The sequence below is a fragment of the Phoca vitulina genome, unplaced genomic scaffold, assembly GCF_004348235.1.
Source record: "Phoca vitulina isolate PV1807 unplaced genomic scaffold, GSC_HSeal_1.0 scaffold20, whole genome shotgun sequence".
In the NCBI taxonomy this organism is placed as follows: domain Eukaryota; kingdom Metazoa; phylum Chordata; class Mammalia; order Carnivora; family Phocidae; genus Phoca; species Phoca vitulina.
In genome coordinates, this window is record NW_022589723.1 from 22,665,748 (window position 1) to 22,688,212 (window position 22,465).

General features: G+C 36.1%; 1 protein-coding gene across 3 annotated transcripts in view; it reads right to left on the bottom strand.

Annotated features, from left to right (window-relative positions):
- NEDD4 (NEDD4 E3 ubiquitin protein ligase) overlaps positions 1 to 22,465 on the bottom strand; it is a 118,680-nt gene that overhangs the window by 54,571 nt on the left and 41,644 nt on the right. For 2 of the 3 annotated variants that reach the window (XM_032417480.1, XM_032417481.1), the window contains exon 5: positions 20,596 to 20,649. In XM_032417480.1, the coding sequence (XP_032273371.1) occupies positions 20,596 to 20,649 (54 nt within the window). Of the gene's footprint in view, positions 1 to 12,501; positions 15,515 to 20,595; positions 20,650 to 22,465 lie in introns of those variants that run through there. The other variant, XM_032417482.1, reaches the window with a different exon arrangement.

Genomic DNA, 22,465 nt, shown 5'->3' on the forward strand with positions numbered 1-22,465 from the left:
TTTAACAAATGTACCACTCTGGCGGAGGATATTGGTAATGGGGGAGGCTACATGTTTCAGAGTAGGGGGTGGATACAGAAAATCCTGGGCCTTCTGCTCACTATTGCTGTGAACCTAAAACTGCTCTAAAAAATAAAGTTATTAAATAAGAATACCACCAATTGAGAGATTTAGAATTCTTTAGAATCTACCATCTTATGGCTAGAAGCTGATTCTATCAATGACATAAAGTCAATAAAATAGTTTCTGAATCACTATTTTCAATGAGGGATAAAAAAAGTAACAGGGTCACCTCTTTAGAACTACCAGTTGTTGCATAAAGATTGGCATTGTGGGGCACCTGAGTGGCTCGGTGGGTTAAGTGTCTGCCTTCAGCTCAGGTCATGATCCCGGAATCCCAGAACTGAGCCCCAAGTCGGGCTACCTGCTTGGCGGGGAGTCTGCTTCTCCCTCTGCCCCTCACCCTGCTCATGTTCTCTCTCTCTCACTCTCTCAAATAAATAAAATATTAAAGAAAAAAGAGTGGCTTTGTGGCCCACATATAGGACTTTCTAGCTGCTAATTTGCTGTATAATTCTTACTTATTTCTGTATTTCTTCTGTATATCTAGTATTGATGTAGTTTTTTTCCCCAAGAATATGCAAATCAAAATTGAGTATAAGAAAAAAGAGCTGTGCTTTAATTTGTAATAGGGCTTTTAAAAAACTGTATTCCTTTGAAAATATATCTTGATCTTTGATAGAGTCTTATGAAGAAGCGCTTCCCCAGATTTCTGGTCTGTATTTTTGTGCCATAGTTGACCCTTGAATAACATGGGTTTGAACTGCACAGGTCCCCTTAAATGTGGATTTTCTTTTTTGATAAATACAGTATAATACTGTAAATGTATTTTCTCTTATAATTTTCTCAATAACATTTTCTTTTCTCTAGCTTACTTTATTGTAAGAATATAGTATATAATACATAAAACATATAAAATATGTGTTAGTCGGCTGTCAATCAGAAAGGCTTCCAGTCAACAGTAGACTATAAGTGGTTAAGTTCTGGGGGGGAATCGAAAGTTATATGCAGATTTTCAACTGCATGGTGACTAGGGGGATCGGCACCTCTAGCCTCTACATTGTTCAAGGGTCAACTGTGTTTTTTACTTTTTTAATTTTTTTTTAAGATTTTAATTATTTATTTTAGAGAGAGCAGGAGGGAGGGGCCGAGTGAGAGGGAGAAAGAGTCTTAAGCAGACTCTGCGCTGAGCATGAAGCCTGACATGGGACTCGATCCCAAGACCCTGAGATCATGACCTGAGCCAACACCAAGAGTCGGCCGCTTAACTGACTGCACCACCCAGGAACCCCAAATAGTGTTTTTTAATGTGTTCTTTTCATGTATTTCCTATTACTTAACTGTTAACCTGGATTCTTAAATTTATATATGATTCACTTTGTACACATATAAAACAACAATTATTATGTTACACATTGTGGTACTTTACAGTACACAATGCACCTTCATGTACTCTCACAACAAAGTATAAGGTAGATAATAGCTCCTTTTTACTGAGCACCAACTATCTGCCAAACAGACATGAAATTTTCAGTCCTCAAGACAACTCTGCCAAGTTTCATAAATTTCATACTTCATAAACATGAAATTAAGACTCAGAGAAGCATAAGAAGAATAAGAGCAATTAATGTAGCTAATTCATCATAGTGTACATTTTCATTCTATCTAGGGATGAGGAATGTGGGTATCCTAGATGTTTAAACCCCAAATGCAGATTTGTGGTGATTTAAAATTGAGGTAAGGTGTAGTTTAGGTGATAAATTCCAGTTTCTAACAATAACCTTTTAGTTTTAGGTTCCAAAGTGAAAGCCTCAATTTTATTGGTAACAAATATATTATCAAAAATTATCAGATTAAAGAAACGGAAAATCCCATGGTAAATAATTGACATGCTCAGCCCCACAGTGAAATAAACATCATAAAAGAGATGAAAAATTAGATAGACACACGTTAAAGGAGAGGTATCCATCTTGAGCTAGGTCATTACTAAAACGACCTCGATGACTTAGGTAGAGATCCAGTCAAAACAGTTTAGAACTAGTGTTAATTTTGTTAAGTGTGAAATTGCACTGTAGTTTTTAAATATTTAAAAGGTCCTTAATCCATTACAGATGTACTCTGAAGTGTTTATCGTAAAATTGTAAGATGTATGGGATTTACTTAAAAAAAAAAAAAAATCCAGGAAAGAAAAAAGGAAGGGAAAAGGTGGATGACATGATTGACAACACATTGGTAGGTAACAGCTGAAACTGAGAGTTTACTGAGGGCACACAAGGGGGCTCCTTGTATTATTCTTTCTATTTTTGTGTGTTTGAAATTTTCCATAATAAAAAGTTTAAATGTAAGTGAAAAAAAGATACGTAGTTTGTAATCATTTAGGTAGTTTATAACAATTATTGAAGAAAAAGAACATAGTGAAATTCATAAACTGTGTTAAAGGAGGTATAAACATATAGTATGTGTTATTTGATCAATAAAATTAATCAGAAGGTGCCTGGCTGGCTCAGTCTGTGGACCATGTGACTCTTGATCTTGGGGTTGTAAGTTTGAGCCTCATGTTGGTTGCAGAGATTACTTAAAAATAGAATCTTTAAAAATAAATAAATAAAATTAAATTAATCAGAAAGAACAAAGTAACTAAAAAAAAAGAACAAAGTAACTAAAAATGTTGGGTCACAAATTAGAAGAATAGAAAAAGAAATATTTAAAAGATAAACTGGTTCTCCAGTAATATGTTTAAATAATAATCCCCACACTTAGCTTTTACTCAACAATGACAATAAGAAAGGACCTGGACTCACAGATACAGGGTTAAGAGTTTTAAAAGAATATATCAGGATTTTCTCCAAGTTAAAAAAATCATAGTTAAGGTTTCAAGTTCAAGTGACAGCAAGCATCCAATATCACATTCCATTAGGAGGTCATGACCATTACCTCTTTCTTCTTGTCCTCTACCCAAACACATTTTTAATAGGTCTATTCTCTTCCTCAGAGTGATAATCATGGGTATTACATTTAAATGGATTGCCAAGAATATAAAAGGTTAGGAAATATGTTAAGGAAATCACATATTCTATTACAAAAAATGTTTAATTTAGTCTTTCTAGGAGTATCTTCACTTCTAGACTATACACAATGTATATTCAGACAACAGGTATGAAAATCGGATACCTACTGTAAATTAATTAAGCTACCAACAGAACCTTAAGGATTTGGTAAGTAAATACCACTCTTAAGGCGTGGTTTTACCAAACTGAACTAACTCAGTTTCAGAACCTAAAGAAATCACCTTCATCCATAGTTTATCACTAAGCATGGATATAGAACATAACTGGGTGGGGCGCCTGGGTGGCTCAGTTGATTAAGCATCCAACTCTTAATCTCAGCTCAGGTCTTGATCTCAGTGTCCTGAGTTCAAGCCCTGTGTTGGAGCCTACTTAAAAAAAAAATGTGGGGGGGACATAACTGGGCAGTCATTGGAAGTTTCTTCTGTGGGGGAAACAAACTTGACGTCTGAGGAAAAAACTCTAGATAACAGTCAGAAGTCTCCCAACAATGAAGTCTACCAGTTTAAAAGCCCCACACAATTATAGAGCCTCCAGATCACTTAGCAGTGACTCACTCTCAAATATGAAGAGACAGCCAAGGTTCACCAGACACGTGAAGAAAAATGCCCAATAACAAAGAGAAACAAAAAACAGTAATAGCAAAAGGACCCATAAGAACCAAAGACAGTGCAGGACTCATAACAAAACTTGAAAAAAAAAAAAAAAAACCCTGAAGTAAAACATTTTCAAAGAAATAAGAGATTGTATTTACAAAACAAGAATAAGAATGGGGAATCATCAGAAAACTAGAACTTCAGAAATTTAAATAACCAAAAATTTTAAAATTAAAAAGAAGGGGAAACTTGGGGAAAATCTTCCAGAAAGATTTGGAAAAATAAGGAGGCAAAGAAACAGAAAACAGGAGAGAAAAGTAAATCGTAGGAGCAATCCAAGAAATGCAAACTTTGGCTCATTGGAATTCTAGGAAGAGAGAACAAGAGAAAAAGGCAGAAAGGGAATTTTCAAAGAAATAACACCTGATTTTTAAAACAGGCACATGTTATCCTGATAGAAATTTAAATTAATTAAAAATTATATAGGCAAGGGGCGCCTGGGTGGCTCAGTCGGTTGGGCATCTGCCTTCGGCTCAGGTCATGGTCCCAGGGTCCTGGGATCGAGCCCCGCATCGGGCTCCCTGCTCGGTGGGAGGCCTGCTTCTCCCTCTCCCACTCCCCCCGCTTGTGTGCTCTTTCTCTCTCTCTCTCTCACTGTCAAATAAATAAATAAAATCTTTAAAAAAAAAATTATACAGGCAATCACATATCTCAGAGTTTAGGTGCTCACCTGCTTAATGTAGGTATATGGACATTATTGTATGTTATACTGTATCATACTGTAGTTGGTTGTTGTTGTTGTTGTTGTTTTTAATAGATTCTACTGTCTTTTCATCTAAATTGTAAACTCTTCAAAGTGAGGAATAATATTTGCCACTCACGGCAGGCACATATTCTATTTCTGATAAATACTTGTTAAACTCATTTGCTTTGAAGATGACTTTAGTTTCCATTAAGCTCTGTGACTCTTTAAGAGGGTTCAGTCATTCAGCCTTGGTACAAAAGGTAAAGGTCATTCTTAGCTAAAACAGTTACTTGAAACTCCAGGAACAACTCTGAGAATCCAATTCTTAACATCGTTTGGAATGAAGTCACTCTATTAAACAATGATAAATTTAAAGCTGATCAAATGGCCTTTGTTTAAATACCCTTAAAAGTTTTGGCTCATTCAATCTTCTTTTCAGAAAACTTGATCTGAGTCTCCATCTAGACACATAGTTCTATGGTACCAGTTAGTGGAATATGTAGGCTATGAATCAGACTCCACTGTGGAAATTAATCCTTGAGTCACGATCATAATATTCCATTGGCATCCACCCCAGGGACAAGGTATTCATTTAAGAGTGCCACTCTTCCATGCAAAGGATGAAGCACCAAGTAGCTCCCACTCATCATTACAGTCATCCCTTAAATATCCTAGTTTGGTTATCTGTTTGAGCAAGGCTGGCTGGTTGCCCTCATCTATCAGGATTCTCCAGTCATTTCTACCATTCCAAAGGGTCCCTTGGTTTTGGTCATTAATTTAATAAATATTTATTGAGTGTCTGTTTTGAACAAGGCACTGTTCTAGATACTGGGAATATAGCAGTGAGTAAGACAAAAAGTCCCTGATTTAGGGAATTATATTCTAGTAAAGTAGAACCCAGAAAAGTTTACCTATTTGCTTAATCTTTTCTTTAAAATTCTCTGATCAATTCTAGAAAATTCACATTTGCTTGTCTGCTTGCTTGCCTATCTATTTCTATCTCCCTATCTTTTTCTTGCTATGCTTCCTTTTCCCCATTTCTTACCTGAGATATTTAATATCTTATTAGGCTCCCTGAAATTAGGCTAAGCCCCAAGCGGCTACAAAGTCTACAAAAACCCAGCTACCAATAAGATTGCTTAAAGTGCTCCAATGGAAGGACAGGTCCTAAGATTTTCATGTCCTGATTTATATTTGAGAAGTAATATATGCTTGAAGCATTACAAAGTTGTATGTAACGGATCTCTAAATTTTCTCCTTATAGAACTATCAAAAGGATAGTAAGCACTGATTATATATGGTTTTTCAATTCATTACATAAGCCAGTGTAAGATTTAAAAATTCTTGGTAGCACCCTAACTGATGCTGCTACAGGAAAGCATATTGAGAAGATTCAAAATGTTCACAAAGAGGAAGATAGAAGATACTGCTTGGAAAAGCCAAAATACTTAAGAGACATATAACATTTCAATTGTGTATTTTTCAAATCGCATGCTGAGAGGGGAAAAAACTAACGTAGGCAACAATTTTATAAAAACAACATAGACCAGAATTACAGCCATTATAAATTTAAGAGATTCCCTTAGGTAGGACCACAAATGTTATAGACTAATATTTTTAAATTCTTAAATGAAACTAAAATGTAATCCTGGAAAATTTAATAGTCAGAATTCTACAAGAGTCATATTAAAGTTCTTTTGTGAGGCAGGTAGGCAACTTTGCTCTTGAATGTTTCTTGGTCCAAACAATCTCTTCTATATTACATGGTCTCAATCAATAATGAGTCTAATCATGGTCTCAATCAATAATGAGTCTAATGCCTAAGTAGATTTAAAATTCTTTGCAAATTATTTTGACTCTGGCCACAGTATACCTACATAGCTCTGCTGTATGTAAAAGTGGGAGAAGGACTCATTGGATAGTTCAACTATAAACTGTATTACTGTTCTCATCCGAGAATGGTCTTCTCAAAATGTGTTTGAGAAATTAGCAGCATTGATACAACTTAGGAGCTTGTTAAAAATATGGAAAAGGAGCTTGTTAAAAATATGGAACTCTCAGGCATCCCAGACCTACAGAACCAGAAACTGCATTTTAATAAAATCTCTAGGAGATGTGCACGGACACGAAAATTGGAGAATTACTGGTCCAATTGACAACTTAAGGCATTTTCCAGTTGCAATCTTCAAAGCATGAGAGGGCAGCTTGCCAACAAAAATTTGAGAGAAAAAGGGGAAAAAAGGAAGTAGTCCTGGATAACATTATTTTAGCTATATCATAAAATGTTATACACTCAGCTTTTGTAAGGGGGGTAAGGGGGACAAAAGATAAAAAAAATCTGTTAAGAATATTTCTGTATTTAACGAACAACTGAATTTAAAGACATTGTCTGTTGTTCCACCAATATCCTTGATGGAAATTTCTTTTTCTTGGTAATATTTTTTTCTATTTACGCAAATCACACAATGTTTCACAGTTTGATGGTTTTGTAATACATCTGAATCAAGAGAAAGCCTGATGTTCCCCCCACTTCCCACCCCCACAGATATCCTAGAGCCTAACTTGAAACATTGTGGATTCACTTGGTCAAGATGTTCTTTGTGTTACTAGCCCATGAGTTGAACTACAAGGTACATAAAACAAGCTACCTGTTTGCCCTTTCAAGTTCTCAGATCTGCTCTAGTTCTATCTAAGAAGTTTTGTTAAATCTCAGGGTAGGTAAAATTGCTTTTTTACCAACAACTGCTCCCATGTCGGGACAGATTCACTCACCTCTTGTTTTGAAACGCTTTCTTGCATTGCTAAGTGTCTGTCTTCATCTGACTATAGTCTTCTAGTCTCACACATGGCAAACAAAGAATTCAGAACCACACACTTGAGCAATACTTCAGGTATTTCCTGGACATGCTGACAAGATCACTGGTTCCCTTTCTTGGCACTCATTCACACCTGCTAACCACCCTGCTGACCTCAACACACGGGCTAGCCACACACAGAGACCGTGCCCAGCCCCTTCTGCCCAAACAGGCTCCCGGTCCTGACTTCTCCTGCTCTATCTTGTTCACTGTCACCCAAATGCAAAGGGACAGTGGGTCTAGAAGGGGGAGTCCTCACAACGGCTAGTACCCGGTGGGCTCCATATCCTGGAAGAAGCCCATGACAGAAAGACAGAGATGCCTACTCTCCAAGTAGTTTGTAGAAACAGCCCTTAAACCCTGACTTGCTTCCTACGGGGAAGCTCTGTTTTTGTTTCACCTCCTTTTTGGTGGTAGAGAGGGGGATGAAAAAGTTAAGAATAATACCATTCAAAATGAGCTGTGACTATTCATAGGCAGCATCAAGTTTGCACTCCTGTGTGTTGTTTCTTTCATCATCAGATTACTGAATCTCCATTTCTGGTTTCACCGCTTATACTCACTTATTCTATAGTTCAAATGGAAAAGAATAGAGAGCTAGAAGCCCCTTCTTCCCCCGAGCCTAGGCTGCAATATCTTCATGGAACAGAGAATTAGTGCATTTATATCCACCCAACACGGTGCCTTCTACATACCAGCCATTAAATATATATTGTGCCCACACTAAGTCATGCCTGTCCTGTGATACTGATATTTCTCTTCCTTACCTGTTTCATTCTTTCTTCAGCCCGGCTTTCGTGCTGTCCCCCGATCCCACTCTTGCTAAAGTCACCACGGACCTCCTAACCACCACGGATGCATAGGTTCTGTGGTGCTGAATCTGCCCTTCTTGAATTTTCCCTTCCCTTGACTTCTGGGCTTCCCTGCTCTCCTGGCCTCTCTACCCCTCCAGTGGCTCTTTTCTTAGTCTCCTGATTATTTCTTCTTCCGTTGTCTCCCCAAAGTTGGTTGTCCCCAGAATGCTGATTTACTACCCCCTCCCATCTCACTTTTATGCTTTTTTGGTTCGTCCTTAGCTAAGGCCTTGACTACACTTGTAAGTCCCAAGCTACATTTGCAGCCTCGCTTCTCTCCTGAGCCCTGCTCCTCCATCTCCAGCAGCCCCACTTGACACCAGCACTACAAGGGCACCCTCTCAATACATGAACCTAATAATGCATGATTTCTTCGTCACCCTCCCAATTTGCCCTTCTCCTGGATCCTCTTAGTTCACGACATCACCTTTCACACATCTAGCCTTGCATGTGCTGCTGTTTCTACCTAGGGCAACGATTCTCAACAGGAGTCAACTTTGCCTGTAGGGGACCTTTGGCAATATCTGGAAACATTTTTTGATTGTCACAACTAGAAGAGAGGGGTGCTACGGGCATCTAGTGGGTGGTGGCCAAAGATGCTGCTGAACATCCTAAGGCACAGGACAGCACCCCCACAAGAAAAAGTATCCAGCCCAAAGGTCAATCAATAGTGCTGAGATTGAGAATCCTTGCTCTAGAATATTTTCTTTGCTTTCTCTGCCTGGTGAACTCCAACTCACCTACCAAGACTCAGCTCAAATGTCACCACCTCTGTGAAGTCTTCCTCTATCAACCAGGTCCTCTCCTCCAGATGAGTATTCTTGCATCTTTCTCACCTTCTCATACACACCTCTATTTTGGCACATTAGACATTAGGCTGAATTTCTGTTTGTTTACCAGCATATCTCTATTACTAGCATGGAAGCTCCCCCAAGGAGACCATATTTTATTATCTTTTATTCCCAGGGCTTGGGTCAGTGCCTGGCAAATAATAGGCACTCAAATGTGTGCCAGATGAATGAATTAAAGAAATAATATCTACAGAGAAATCCAAAGTGTTTCTGAAGCAAACAACTCATCTCCCTGAACCACTCTGAAGTTAATATTCTAGTTCCTCAGTTCTAAGAGATATGCATTCACAAGTGTACATCTCTTAGCAAATTTCTAAAATGGGTCACTCACATTGCTACATCACAGTTTTGGAGTCAATATTTATAAACTATATTGGTTTTTATAGGAAAGGTTAAGTGTTGTTCAAAATAAATTTAACCAAATGTCTCTAAATATTCTGCTGAAGTTAAGAGGAGCTGAGAAAATAATGCAACACTAAAACAAATACATATTTAAAACATTTATTTTAGGAAGAATAACTAAGTAAATTATTGAAATGTATCATCTTGAGATTAGTGTTAAAGGCTTTGAAATAATTGAGACAGTGTTTTTTAAAGTTCTACTACACTAGGCTTAAACAATTTACCCACCCAGGATGAAGCAACAGGAAATGAAGAAAAAATTTGTAACAAAGAAAAAATGTAAAGCCAAACTTTTGGATAAAAATGTGCATCTACGTGAAGAATGGAGGACATGTACAAACTTGGGCAAAATGCTGAAGTATTTTAAATAATAGGGTAACAAAATCTCTGAGCATCCTAACAGTATAACATAGGAGATTTAGAGAATAGGAAAAAATAAAATAACAACTGAGTAAACTGTTCCATAGAGTTTAGAAAACTGGAGTCATTTTTATAACTAGATAAAAACTACTTCTTGACTGAGCTGACAAAATATTACAATGTTAAAACATCAAATATCTACTTTCAGATCAAAAGTCATTACACAGCCTTTACAAAAGTAATATTGTATTTCAACAAGTATATATAAGAAACATATGCCAGTTATTGTTACGTTCTTTGATAGCAAATAAATAAAACAAACATTATCATGCAGACTACAAAGTCCCACTTTCATTCTAAGTTGTAAACACAGAACAGAGCCCTGTTGCAGATAGGTAAAAGTTCTCGCTAGATTTTAAAATATCAGCCATTTATGAGCCGTTATTATAGAGAGCTAGAAACTGGATACTATGCTGCTGGACACTGGTAGCTAAACACAAGAAAAGAATTCGTAGACTCTCAGTGCTTTAGAAACCAGGGTCCCTGACCAAAGCAGTGATTTAATTTCACGGCTGCTCGGTACAGATAGCTGACATTACTAAATGCTACTCTAATATCAACTTGTTAAATGTGAATCCAGACTCAGCATATCAGAATACTAACCCAGACTAACTGGAGTCATGGGAAATATTTTGGGAGCTGTTTATTTATAAATGAGTTACAATATACCACTATAATTAGATTAATATATAATTATTGATAAACACAGGATTATTTCTAAAAGCCCAGTATTGTTGCCACTGCTAAGTTTAGAAAAAACATTAGCATTTTCTTTTTAAAATAAGCCTTTACCAATCAATTAGATCAATTTAGATCTAGTATATGTTGAATTTAATGGTCACTGTATTGCTTACCAATACTTTTATATAGAGTTGTTTAATAAACATTAAATGGAGGCACAAATTAAAGCTCTCCAGCAAACTACACATTTCTGAACTATTTATAATCCAATAATCTACCAAAAAATAGCATCTGCACAAAGCTAGACATTTGGCTGTCACAAAAAAATAGTTAAGTTAGCTTACCTAAGTTAAATAAAACCAATAAAAGTGTATATTTTTAGCTATGCAGAAGGCATTTAGTCACACTTTATTAAAAAACATTAAAAATACCTTTTTCAAAAGTATCATTAACAACAAACTATAATATTACCACAAAATCAACTATTTTGAGGCTAGGTCTACAAATATATTTATCTATAAATATTTCTAGGTTAATTATTCCTTTCAGATTTATTTCATTTAATGTAAGATAAGTTTACAAGGTACATGTAATTCAATTAGCAAATTATTAATATGTTTCTTTATAGAATCACTTCATTGCTTTCTTTCGGGGGGCAAAACAGTTTCATGGATTATAATCTCCTAAAAGCTGTTTTTTAAAAAGTTTTATAAATAAAATAATACTAAAACATAGATCAGAATTTGAAATCTGATCTTTATTCATCTTTAGTAAAGTAGTTGCTTATATTATTAACATCTGGGCATTGGGTAACAATAATTATATTTATGAGATTTGAAAAGAGAGAAAACTATCAATTACTTAATATTTTATTTACCTAAAGCTACTTGTGCAGAAGTTTAAAAAAAATTTTTAATATAGATATTGAGGTTTATATAAACACAGATAAACAGATAAGAATTTTTCTCCCCTAAACTATTATGTACTGTCATCTAGAATTAGTTTAGCCAGAAAAAATTTTTTAATTTCCTGGAATCTGGCAAGACCTTCCAAATAGAGAAATTTTAAAAACCTACTTAAGTTCAAATACTTTGGAAAATCTATTTAAGTTCAAATACTTTGGAAAGGCTCAACTATATAAAAAACTGTTTTGGTTAAGATTCATTAGAGTTAAATGACTAATAAACAAAATTATCAAAATAACAAATTAATAAGGTAACTAGAAGAGTATGGGAAATGCCTAGCAATTGAAACCAAATTCAAAAAACATAAAATTTAGAATTCAATATTGTTGAAAGACCAAGTTACATTTTAGAAGGCAGTCTTAACTGGTAGCTAAAGCTAGAGGAAAATCGGGTGGAAACAAAATTCCTGTGGTTAAGGGTATATACAAATGCAAATGCCATTTATTTTTCCTCTGCTTTAAACATGCAGCATAATCGTTTTTTATCAATGTTCCACTAAATACACATCTTTTAGAGGAACATTTTCTCTGGGTTCATTTGTGACAAGATTTTCACATTTTTATGCAGGCTTTTTATTGTTTAATATTTTAAATAAGTATTCTATATTTTACCTTATTTCACAATGATTAAGGAGGGGAGAATACTAAATGAATATTTTTGAAAGAGGAATAAAATATGAAGTTAGACATTAAAATGCTATGTTACCTGAAGAAAAAATTACCAAAGTAAAAATGTTATGAAATAAATTATTATTTAAAGCTTGTTTTATGCTACAGAAATGTCTCATGCCTTAAATCACTTTGGAAAGTTTTTTTTTCTTTTTAATGCATATTTCCAACACTGGTAAAATAACAGAGTGAAAAACTATTGGGGGTTCTTCAGATTTGCAAATATAAAGATTATGACTATAAAACACTTGCTAGCTAAGTTATAATAAATTTTAACCAAATATTTCATCAAGTTTTTCTAGTATAAATTAACATTTACCAGGACCAAAGGAAACTTACCTTACAAGAATGCTTTAAAGAATTAGATAGTTCATTTGTGAAATCTCTGTTACTGTCTCTTGATACGTTATCAACTTTATCTTCATTTCCAGATGCAAACTTTATGAGTAATTGTGATGGTCCCCCCTTAGAACAATTGTGCTTAAGGCTGGATAAACAGGAAACATTTGGATAAATTCCTCCCAATGAAATACTTCTTTGTAAAATAGCATGGTTTTTGTTTATCTGTAAATTTGGTCTTTCCAACTGTCCATTGATATTTATTTGGTAATCTATGTTTTGAGAGGATGGTAAACGTGCAGATGTCCTCTGCATAAGCTTAATGCACTCTGAATCAGAATTAAGCGTCCTTTCTGACATCTCTGGTTTACAATCACCATTTGCTGCTTCACAATCTAATGTAGTTGCTTTTTGTTGGCTGAAATGCACTGAGACACAAGAATATCCTTCAGATGACTTTTCACAGACAGCCTGATTCGGACTATTACTTGCAATAGCAATTTTCTTTTGTAATGAGCCCTTCCCGTGAAGTGGTCGTATGTCTCTTACTTCTCCGGGAGTACACATTGTTTTAGATAACCGAAGTCCATTGACAGCTGTGGAAAGAAATGCCTTAGCACTCGTCCCATCTTCACTGTGGGCAATTTCACTAGGAGAAATAATAAACTGGTGTGAGGTTTGATAGGATCCTTTGCTTGGAAGAATATCTGTACTTGTTGGAGAAGTTGGTGGGGTATTTGAAGGACTCCTAGGAAAAATCACTAAAGATGAACAACGTTTCAGTGGAATTTTTGAGTTCCTGCTCACTGCCAATTTCATAATTTCTAGTCCACGCTCCAAGTCCTCCTGGACAAAAGGAACAGTACTTGGACTTCTTGAAAAAATTTCACATGGAGTAGTATTCCTGTTTGGCACACTTCTATTGGAGGTGCCGTCAGAAGGTAGATTTCCACCCAAAAAAGTATCATCAGTTGGTGGAAAAGTATAACCACTGCTGTCACTGATGATACTGTTTGTGTAGGAACCACCACTCGTGATACTTGTACATGATCCATAATCACTACCGTTGCTGCTGTAAGACCCATTCTCACTGGTGGAAAAGTTACTAAGGCTACCACTGCGAAGGGCAGAACCGCTTACAAGGGTACCATCACTCACAGCGTTCAGTTCATTATCAGCCACAGCATTGTTGTAAATGCCGTCCTTGAAGACACACGTCAACGAAGCATCATCCCCATCATCTAAGACATTGCTAGGCTGAAGACATCCACCGTACCTTGTCGGCTGTAGCGAAATCTGCAGACAGCTGCTCTTTTTATTAACATTTTCAGGTGAAGGAACAGATGATCTTTCCTGAGACTTAAGGTTTTCCTGTATTAACGGAGTTGGTGCAGTCTGTCTAGGAGTCAGCTTCATTTGAACAACATTAGACGCTGAAATCCGGGTTGGTCTTTTGAAGCACATGTGAACATTGCTATCCAAATCATCTCCGGAGCTTTCTGACAAAGGATAAGTATTGCTTCTTCGGGCTGCAAAGTGCAATCGTAAGCTTTGTGCCATTTGTTCTCATTTCCAAACATGTTAAGGGCTGAAAGTCATGACAAAGATCTCTGTCGGTAGACAGGCTAGCAGCAGCTGCCCAGCATCGAAGGAAAAAATCATTTGTGGTGCCTAAAAGAGCTCTTAAGTAGCAGTCTTTATCCTAAGTAAAACCTTAGATACCAGCTATCATAGAAAGAAAAAGACGACCCATTCCAGAGACTGACGTTTCCAAATATTTTGAATTGCTTGTAGTCAAAGTGCCTTCGCTTACAAAGCACTTGATTTCCAGCGACCTTGAAGCTGAGCTCGGCTGCAGCACTCTGCGTCAAACACTGCCAACCTTGTTTCAATTATACCTTCTCCAATTTGCATGAATGAGTAACACAAGAACAACAATCTTCTAGCGTTTCAAGTTGAAACAGTATTTTTTCACTCCTGCTCTACTAAATGAACATTTAACCATGTGAATCACGGTGCCTATACTTTCAACAGCAGTTCCACCACTAATATTTTTACCCATAGGGATAGAATTACAGGAAGTTGGTAGGAATGAAACCCCATGTAATTGAGTATCAAATAAAGGGTTGAATTTCCAAATAGTAGCCAAACTAGGAATCTCGTCAAGTTAGTTAATGTAAAAAGGCATATATTCTGTTAATTTTTTTTTGAATGAGTAAATTCAAACAGTCATATAAATTTGGAAGTACCAAAACTTTGGGGTGAGTTAAAACTCAAGCATTAAATCAAATAGATAAATATTCTAGCTTCCAAAACACTACTTAGGAAAAGTGAAAGCTTAAGGAGAGAAATACAAAATCAGCCTAGTAATACTATTGAAAAATTGAGCACAGGTCTGAGAAAGAAAAGTTTAAGAGAAGCTGTCACCAAGCATTTTCTCCTGTAATTTTAAGGCCTTTTCCAGCCAAGTGGTACAGTCTTTAAATGATGCCATTTATATTTTGACTATAAAAACTCTGCCAAGAAATAGCCTAAGCAAACATTCCATTAAAAATATATGCAGATTAGACAGAAAAACTATACCCCAATATAGTTTGGGCACACAAGATATTTTATTCCACTGTCTCTGCAATTCATTCATTTAAGAGAGTGTTGTGGTAAGTAAAGAAGTCTAAAAAGGATTTAACACATCAAATAAACATATCTCAATGCCAATTCTGTTCTGAAAACTCTAAGAGCTCTTTGCTGGCCCCTACTGGTGTGTTGAAACAATCCATTTAGCTGTCTGATATCTATAAAGAAATACAAACCATGCTGCATATTTCTTTGTATAAACAAAGTACATACTTGTTTACATTTTTTAGTACTAGCCTTGCCCTAGAGTTGGAATTACCTACTACTGCTGATAAAGCTCCCACAGTAGAGAACAGTAGACTGTTTGTCCTCCTAGAGGTTGTGATTTTGTATATATATTTTTTTCTGCTTTGTATTTATTTAACCTTTACTTTATTTTCAGTTTATTAGGTAATAAAAGTTTAATATTTTAATTTCTCCCCTAAATGTCATAGACCAAGGTTAGTATTCTACTTGAAAGAAACAAATTTATTTTTAAATAATACTCTAGGGTATATTTAAATCCCTTACCTGAATTTTATAGCTGGAACTCCAGTAATAAATATATACTGGCTCATTCATAGGAAAGTAAAAAGTAAAATAGTTCAGTTGTTTACACCACATGGTACTACACCCAAGTTGTATTTTTCTAAGTAAGTTTTTTTTTCTAAGTAAAAGTAAATATGTAAAACATATACTTGTACTTTGTTTAAAAAAGAAAACGCCTTAAGATAGATCTGTTCTCAATCATAATTTTCTAAGCAGTATTTTTAATCAATTAGGAGATGATGAAATAGAAATATGGAATTTATGAAATTACATTTCAGACTAGGATGATATAGTACTATGTTTTAGAATGTGTACAATAATTATAAACTTAGCAATAAAATTATTATGTTATTTTGGTTTTATATAACCTGCCTCCTTTACGATTTTACAGACTTCAGTAAATATTCCCCTGTAATCCTCTCTTTATAGAAGAAAGAGTCCCAATCTTTTCACTTTACCTTCAAATGACTTCAGCTTTTCTTCCTGAATTAAGTTAGGGGTCTCATAACTCAAAGAATGGAACACTTCTAAGAGGCTAACTAATGAGATCTAACTGCTCATGCCTGTGGCCTAAAGCTTCTAGTTAACAGGCAAAACTCCTCTGGTTGTTGATATAAAATAATGAGCCTCAGACATTTGGCTAGATAAATGTTTCCTCTTTGGTAAGGTTCACTAGAAACATCAGTCTCATGTGCCCAAACTAGATTTCAAGCTTCCAGAATGCCAGGACCATAACTACACTTCTTCTGATCTTCCTGGGCTCATGCTGGGCACAAAGTAAGCACGAAGTAACACCAGAGAGGAGGCTAAATGGGTGGATGGTCACCACACTTACTCTGACTGGCTAATGCTTTCTTTCAGGATTTTTTTTTTCAAGTTGATCCAGCTATTACTTCTGAAGAAATATCAAAAAGCACCTTATGACCCAGCAATTGCACTCCTGGGTATTTACCCCAAAGATACAAACGTAGTGATCCAAAGGGGCACATGCACCCCAATGTTTATAGCAGCAATGTCCACAATAGCTAAACTATGGAAAGAGCCTAGATGTCCATCAACAGATGAATGGATAAAGAAGATATGGTATATACATACAATGGAACATTAGGCAGCCATCAAAAAAATGAAATCTTTTCATTTGCAATGACGTGGATGGAACTAGAGGGTATTATGCTAAGCGAAATAAGTCAATCAGAGAAAGACAGGTATCATATGATCTCACTGATACGAGGAATTTGAGAAACAAGACAGAGGATCATAGGAGAAGGGAGGGAAAAATGAAACAAGATGAAACCAGAGAGGGAGAAAAAACATAAGAGACTCTTAATCTCAGGAAACAAACTGAGGGTTGCTGGAGTGGAGGGGGGTGGGAGGGACAGGGTGGCTGGGTATGCACACTGGGGAGGATAAGTACTATGGTGAGCGCTGTGAATTATGTAAGACTGATGAATCACAGGCCTGCACCCCTGAAACAAATACATTGTATGTTAATTAAAAAATAAAAAAAGAATAATCATCAGATTTTAAATTAAAAAAAAAAAAAGCACCGCAGCTGGACTGCACAAGAAGGAATGATGATTAAAAATTTTCAAGGAGGGCTTCAGCCAAGGAAAAGGAAGGTGAGAGAATCATAAGCACTTCCCAGCCTGCCAGTCTGAGTTTCAATTGTAGAGAGGCTCACCAGTTCATGTTGCTGGCTCTGGGCTGGGACTGTACAGGATCTACGCCACCATCACAGCAGTTAAGTGGAGAACCTGGCGCAAAATGTAGCTCCTTAGCCAGATTCCAAAAGAGGAGCATCAACCCTAAACTTAAGTGGAGAAGAGCTGGAGAGTGGTGACAGCCCTTATCTGGGAGGAATCTATGCAAGTCCTGAAGAATTTCACCTTCTAGAATGAAATGGATAATGTCTGAAGATCAGATTGAAACTCAGGACCCCACATTCTGAGGTGTTTGGTTATTGATGATATACACAGAAAATAATGTGATGATCTAAATGTCAGGGATCGACTCTGGATAACCCTCATCATTGACTACAACGTTGAAGGCCAAAGTCCACTGTGATGATTTTTAATTGTACGTGTCAAGTTGGCTAGGCTCTTTTGCCCAGCTGTTTGGTCAAACAGCAGTCTAGATGTTGCTATCAAGGTATTTTTCAGATGTGATTAATATTTAAATCAGTAGATTTTGAGTAAAGCAAATTACCCTCCATAATGTGGTGGGCTTCGTTAACAGCTAAACTTAAGAGCAAAGACAGGTTTGCTGAAGAAGAAGCAATTGCACTTCAAGATTACAACATAGAAACCCTGCCTAAGTTTCCAGCTTGCTGGCCTGCCCTACAGGTTTCAGATTCAAGACTGTGACATCAACTCTTACCTGAATATTCAACCTGCTCTCCCTGTCCCACAGATTTCAGACTTGCCAGCTTCCACAATCACATGAGCCAATTCCTTGAAACAAATCAATCTCTCTCTCTCTCTCTCATTCTTCCTGTGTATCTCCTATTGGTTCTGTTTCTCTGGAGAACCCTGACTAATATGACCACTAAACCTGAGAAGCATAATTATCTCCATTCAGAATATAGAATATAGGCATCTCCTAAAGCTTCAGAGGCTGGATGTGTGCAGGTGTATCTCTCAGGTCAGTGACAAAGAGCATGAACTTTTGCATTGGTGGGTAGAATTCATGTCAAGGCACATCATTCTGAAATGTCCCATTACTGTCATCACCACCATGATCACCATCATCAAACTGCTGGTTTATAACCCTTAGGTCTTAAAACAAGAGGGATATAACCCTCTCTTTTTTCAAAACAAATAACACTTATATTGCAAATATTTTCCAGAGGACTAGAAATTGTTTCTGCTTAAAATTTTATCTGTGCCCTTCGCCATACATTTCCAAAGATAATTTGCTAGGAAAAGTATATGTTCTCAATTTAGTTGTGAGTGCTATAGGGGAATAATCATAAATAACATTTACAGTGGCACAGGACATTTACTGCTATATAGTCAAGCCTGTTAGTCTACCAATGGCTAGAGTTTCTATAATATCTCAGGTGATATGTACACTTCAGTTACCTGCTAGGACTAACAACAAATCAGAGGATTAGAATGACACACACCACCCTGTTCTAATTATTTCTTGCTTCTTGAGAAAAGCTGTATTTCTAATCCCAGTTGGCACCCTAAATGGCACATGTTAACATGTCACAGAGGAATGTATTCAGTGATGATATTTTAATACATTCAAAAATATGCAAAAGGAAACTATACTCAGGGATACATATATACATGATAAGTTTTTTTAAGAGCAAAGAAATGATAAGCACAATATTCAGGACAGTGGCTACTACTTGTGGAGGAAGAAAAGGAGATGCTACTGGGGAGGGGAACGGAGGGGGTTGTAGATTTTGGTAATGTTCTAGTTCTTAAGTTGAGTAATAAGTGCACAGATATTTGTCTTATTATTTAAAACAAGGATTTAGGGGCACCTGGGTGGCTCAGTTGGTTAAGTGTCTGCCTTCGGCTCAGGTCATGATCCCAGGGTCCTGGGATCGAGCCCCGCATAGGGCTCCTTGCTCAGCAGGGAGCCTGCTTCTCCCTCTGCCCCTCCCTCCTGCTCTTGCTCACTCTCTCTCTCACTCTCTCTGTCAAATAAATAAATAAAATCTTAAATTAAATAAAATAAGGATTTATATTATATACTTTTTTTGTGTTTATTTCATGATTTTAAAAAACACAAATACTAAATTTCACCTGGTCCCATCTAGAAGGGAAACAAATCTGTAGAGACAGAAGGGGAAAAAAAATCTCTATTCTATAGAAAAAACAAAAATACAAACAGAAAAGAAAAAGCTCTGCACCTGACCATATCTGATAACCAAACATCAACATCTGTCATGTCACTCAATGTTAAAAAGTTAGACTGCAGTTAGTGATGAAGTCTCCTTTGGCAATAAAAAAGCACTTTTGCTTATTATGATTGCTAATTAATAGATATCATTTGCAGTATCTTCCATTACTAGTATAGTTATCATTTCTTGAGGGGGGAAAAAAACATGTTATGTAGTCCAACACTAAAAACAAATTTTAAAAATCCAGTTTCTTAAAAAAAAAAAAAAAGAAGAAGAAAAGAAAGAAAGAAAAATCCAGTTTCTTTGTTAGCTAAAAAGTGAATGATTATTTCTTTTTTGGTGCTTCTGTTTAATAACTGATACGCCCTGAATACATAACACTGTTCTTACACCTTCCTGTTCAAATCTTACAGGTTTAAAACATACATGGAAGATGCTAAGAAGAAAAGATCTGAAATAGCATTCCTAAGAGACAAAATTGGGAAAAGGATAGGACTTCAAGATAGTCTTTAGGAAATCAGGAATTAGAACTACCTTTTCATAAAAATAAAATCAGGCTTAACTTTGTCTTTTTTTTTTGGCCTCTGTAAGAGCTGACAGTCCTTTAGAGGACTTTATCAGTGTCAAGAGGACAGACAGTCCTCCTTCGAAGAAGAGCGGGGGAGGGGAGAGTGAGTGAGACAGAGCCACTGCAGCGAGGAGGTGCAGGTGTAGCGGCTCTGGGAGAGGGCTCCCTGAGCCTGGGCACACCCACCACTCCACAGAGGATGAGTGTGAGGGGAGGCAAGACAAAGAGGCCAGCTTTCCTGCCATCCCATCACATGGCACAAGAGGTCTTGAGTAAGACCGCAATCTGTGGAGAACTGACAAAAAGAGGGGTACCTGGGAGGAAAGTAGAAGGGTACACAGTAGCATTAGGAAGGAGGGGAAAAAACTTGTATCTGCCCCTCCATTTTGCCCAGAGCCTCCATAACCACCCTAAGTCATCTCTCCCGTCACAGATTCCCAGCCCACTATGGCTGCCCTACTGAGATATACCCTTGCTTCCTATTTCACACTAGTACAATATAACTTACCAACCGATTTTCATCAAATACTTCAAAAAGAAGCCGGTGCTGCTGAGGATGGACCTAAGTAAGAAAAACACAACGTTTCTTTAAAAACAAGTGAAAATCAATCAACCTGGACTCTGAGAAATAAATTCTTGAAATGTTTCCTAATTCCTGCTATTTAGAGTGTATTTAAAATTACACGAGACACATCGTACAAAAGCAGGCCAATCCTATGTCACCCATTTTCTGATAGTTCTACCGTAACAACGAAGTGGATTTGGGTGCTTATTTTTACATTCTTTTCTAAAATAGAATAAAATAAAGGAAAATAAAATTTCAAAAAATTAAATATTTGCAAGCATTTAAAAATATAGGTTGTATTTTAACTTTTCATCATCAATTTTATTTACTGACTTCTTATTTATCAAGTTAGAACAACCCAAAGTGGATACTGATTTTATGGAAACTAGTTTTCTGAATCCTTTTTAGGACTGACTTGATAAAACTGTTTGTTGCTTCTACTGTATAAAGGACATAAGCACTCAAAAAGTATACACTGAGTTTTCACTTACAGGATGAGTAAAAATTAACATGCAGTATTTTTTTTTCCAAAGCTGACACTTTCACATTTTCTGAAATACTTCAACATCAAGTTAATATCTACTAAATATCAAATACAAAGAAAATCTAATAATTTTTTATACCAGAGGTTAAGATGACATATAAAAAAATTCTCACATTTAAATTGATTTTTCCCCTATGATATATTACATTACACACTTTGATATTTTAAAACTTAGGTTTACAAAAAGACAAACAAAAAAACCTCCCAAAACCCCCAATTTTGGTTTACACGTTAAAAGTATTAACAATCTCCAGCAAAAGTCCGACAGGTGTGACAAAGATATTTAGATACCTAAGCCAATGTCCACTCTCCCTTATGTCCTTCTAAGAACATAATCCTAATTTTACCTGCAGCAATTTGCCCAGGGTCACCACACTGTACAACTCTGGGGGAGAGAGGCTTTAATTTTTTTTATTTTTTTATTTTTTTTTTAAGATTTTATTTATTTATTTGAGAGAGAGAATGAGAGAGCGAGAGAGAGCACATGAGAGGGGGGAGGGTCAGAGGGAGAAGCAGACTCCCTGCCGAGCAGGGAGCCCGATGCGGGACTCGATCCGGAGACTCCAGGATCATGACCTGAGCCGAAGGCAGTCGCCCAACCAACTGAGCCACCCAGGCGCCCCGGGCTTTAATTTTTTTTAAATTGAAGTATAGGATACCTTCAGTAAAGTATAAAGTTTACTAACCTTATATACACAGCCTGATGACTTTTTTTTTTTTTTAGGTTTCAGAACTATCAAGAGGTAGAACTTTTATTTTAATCTAGGCAGACTAATTTCAAAATACATGCTCTTAATTACTAGGTTATACAGCCTCTCAAAGTAAAAAAAAAAAAATGAAGTAAATGATACAAAAAGAAAACAATTATATTAACTTTTAAAAAAAAGTATTTCATAGGAAAAAAGCATTGCATAGTTCTATAGGTTCAATCCATAACATTTAGTGTTTACAATGAAGATGCAACTGGAATGAACATATCTAAAAAAGGCATTAAAATATACAAAATACATACTAGTGATAATAGAAGAAGGAATTATTAAAAGTAAATGTGGCCTTTTTTTTTTCATTTATTAAGATTTTCCATAGCCTGATACAGAGCCAGATACTTAAGTATTCCAATGGCAAGTTAAAAAAAGTTGCATTTTCTGATATTAGGCAGCAACATATGGGAAACATCTGTTAGATCAACTTTATGCAGCTTATTTATTTGGATTCTCTTTATCCTTACTAATTTTTTTTATTGTGTTTCTATTTTTCTTAGTATTTTCT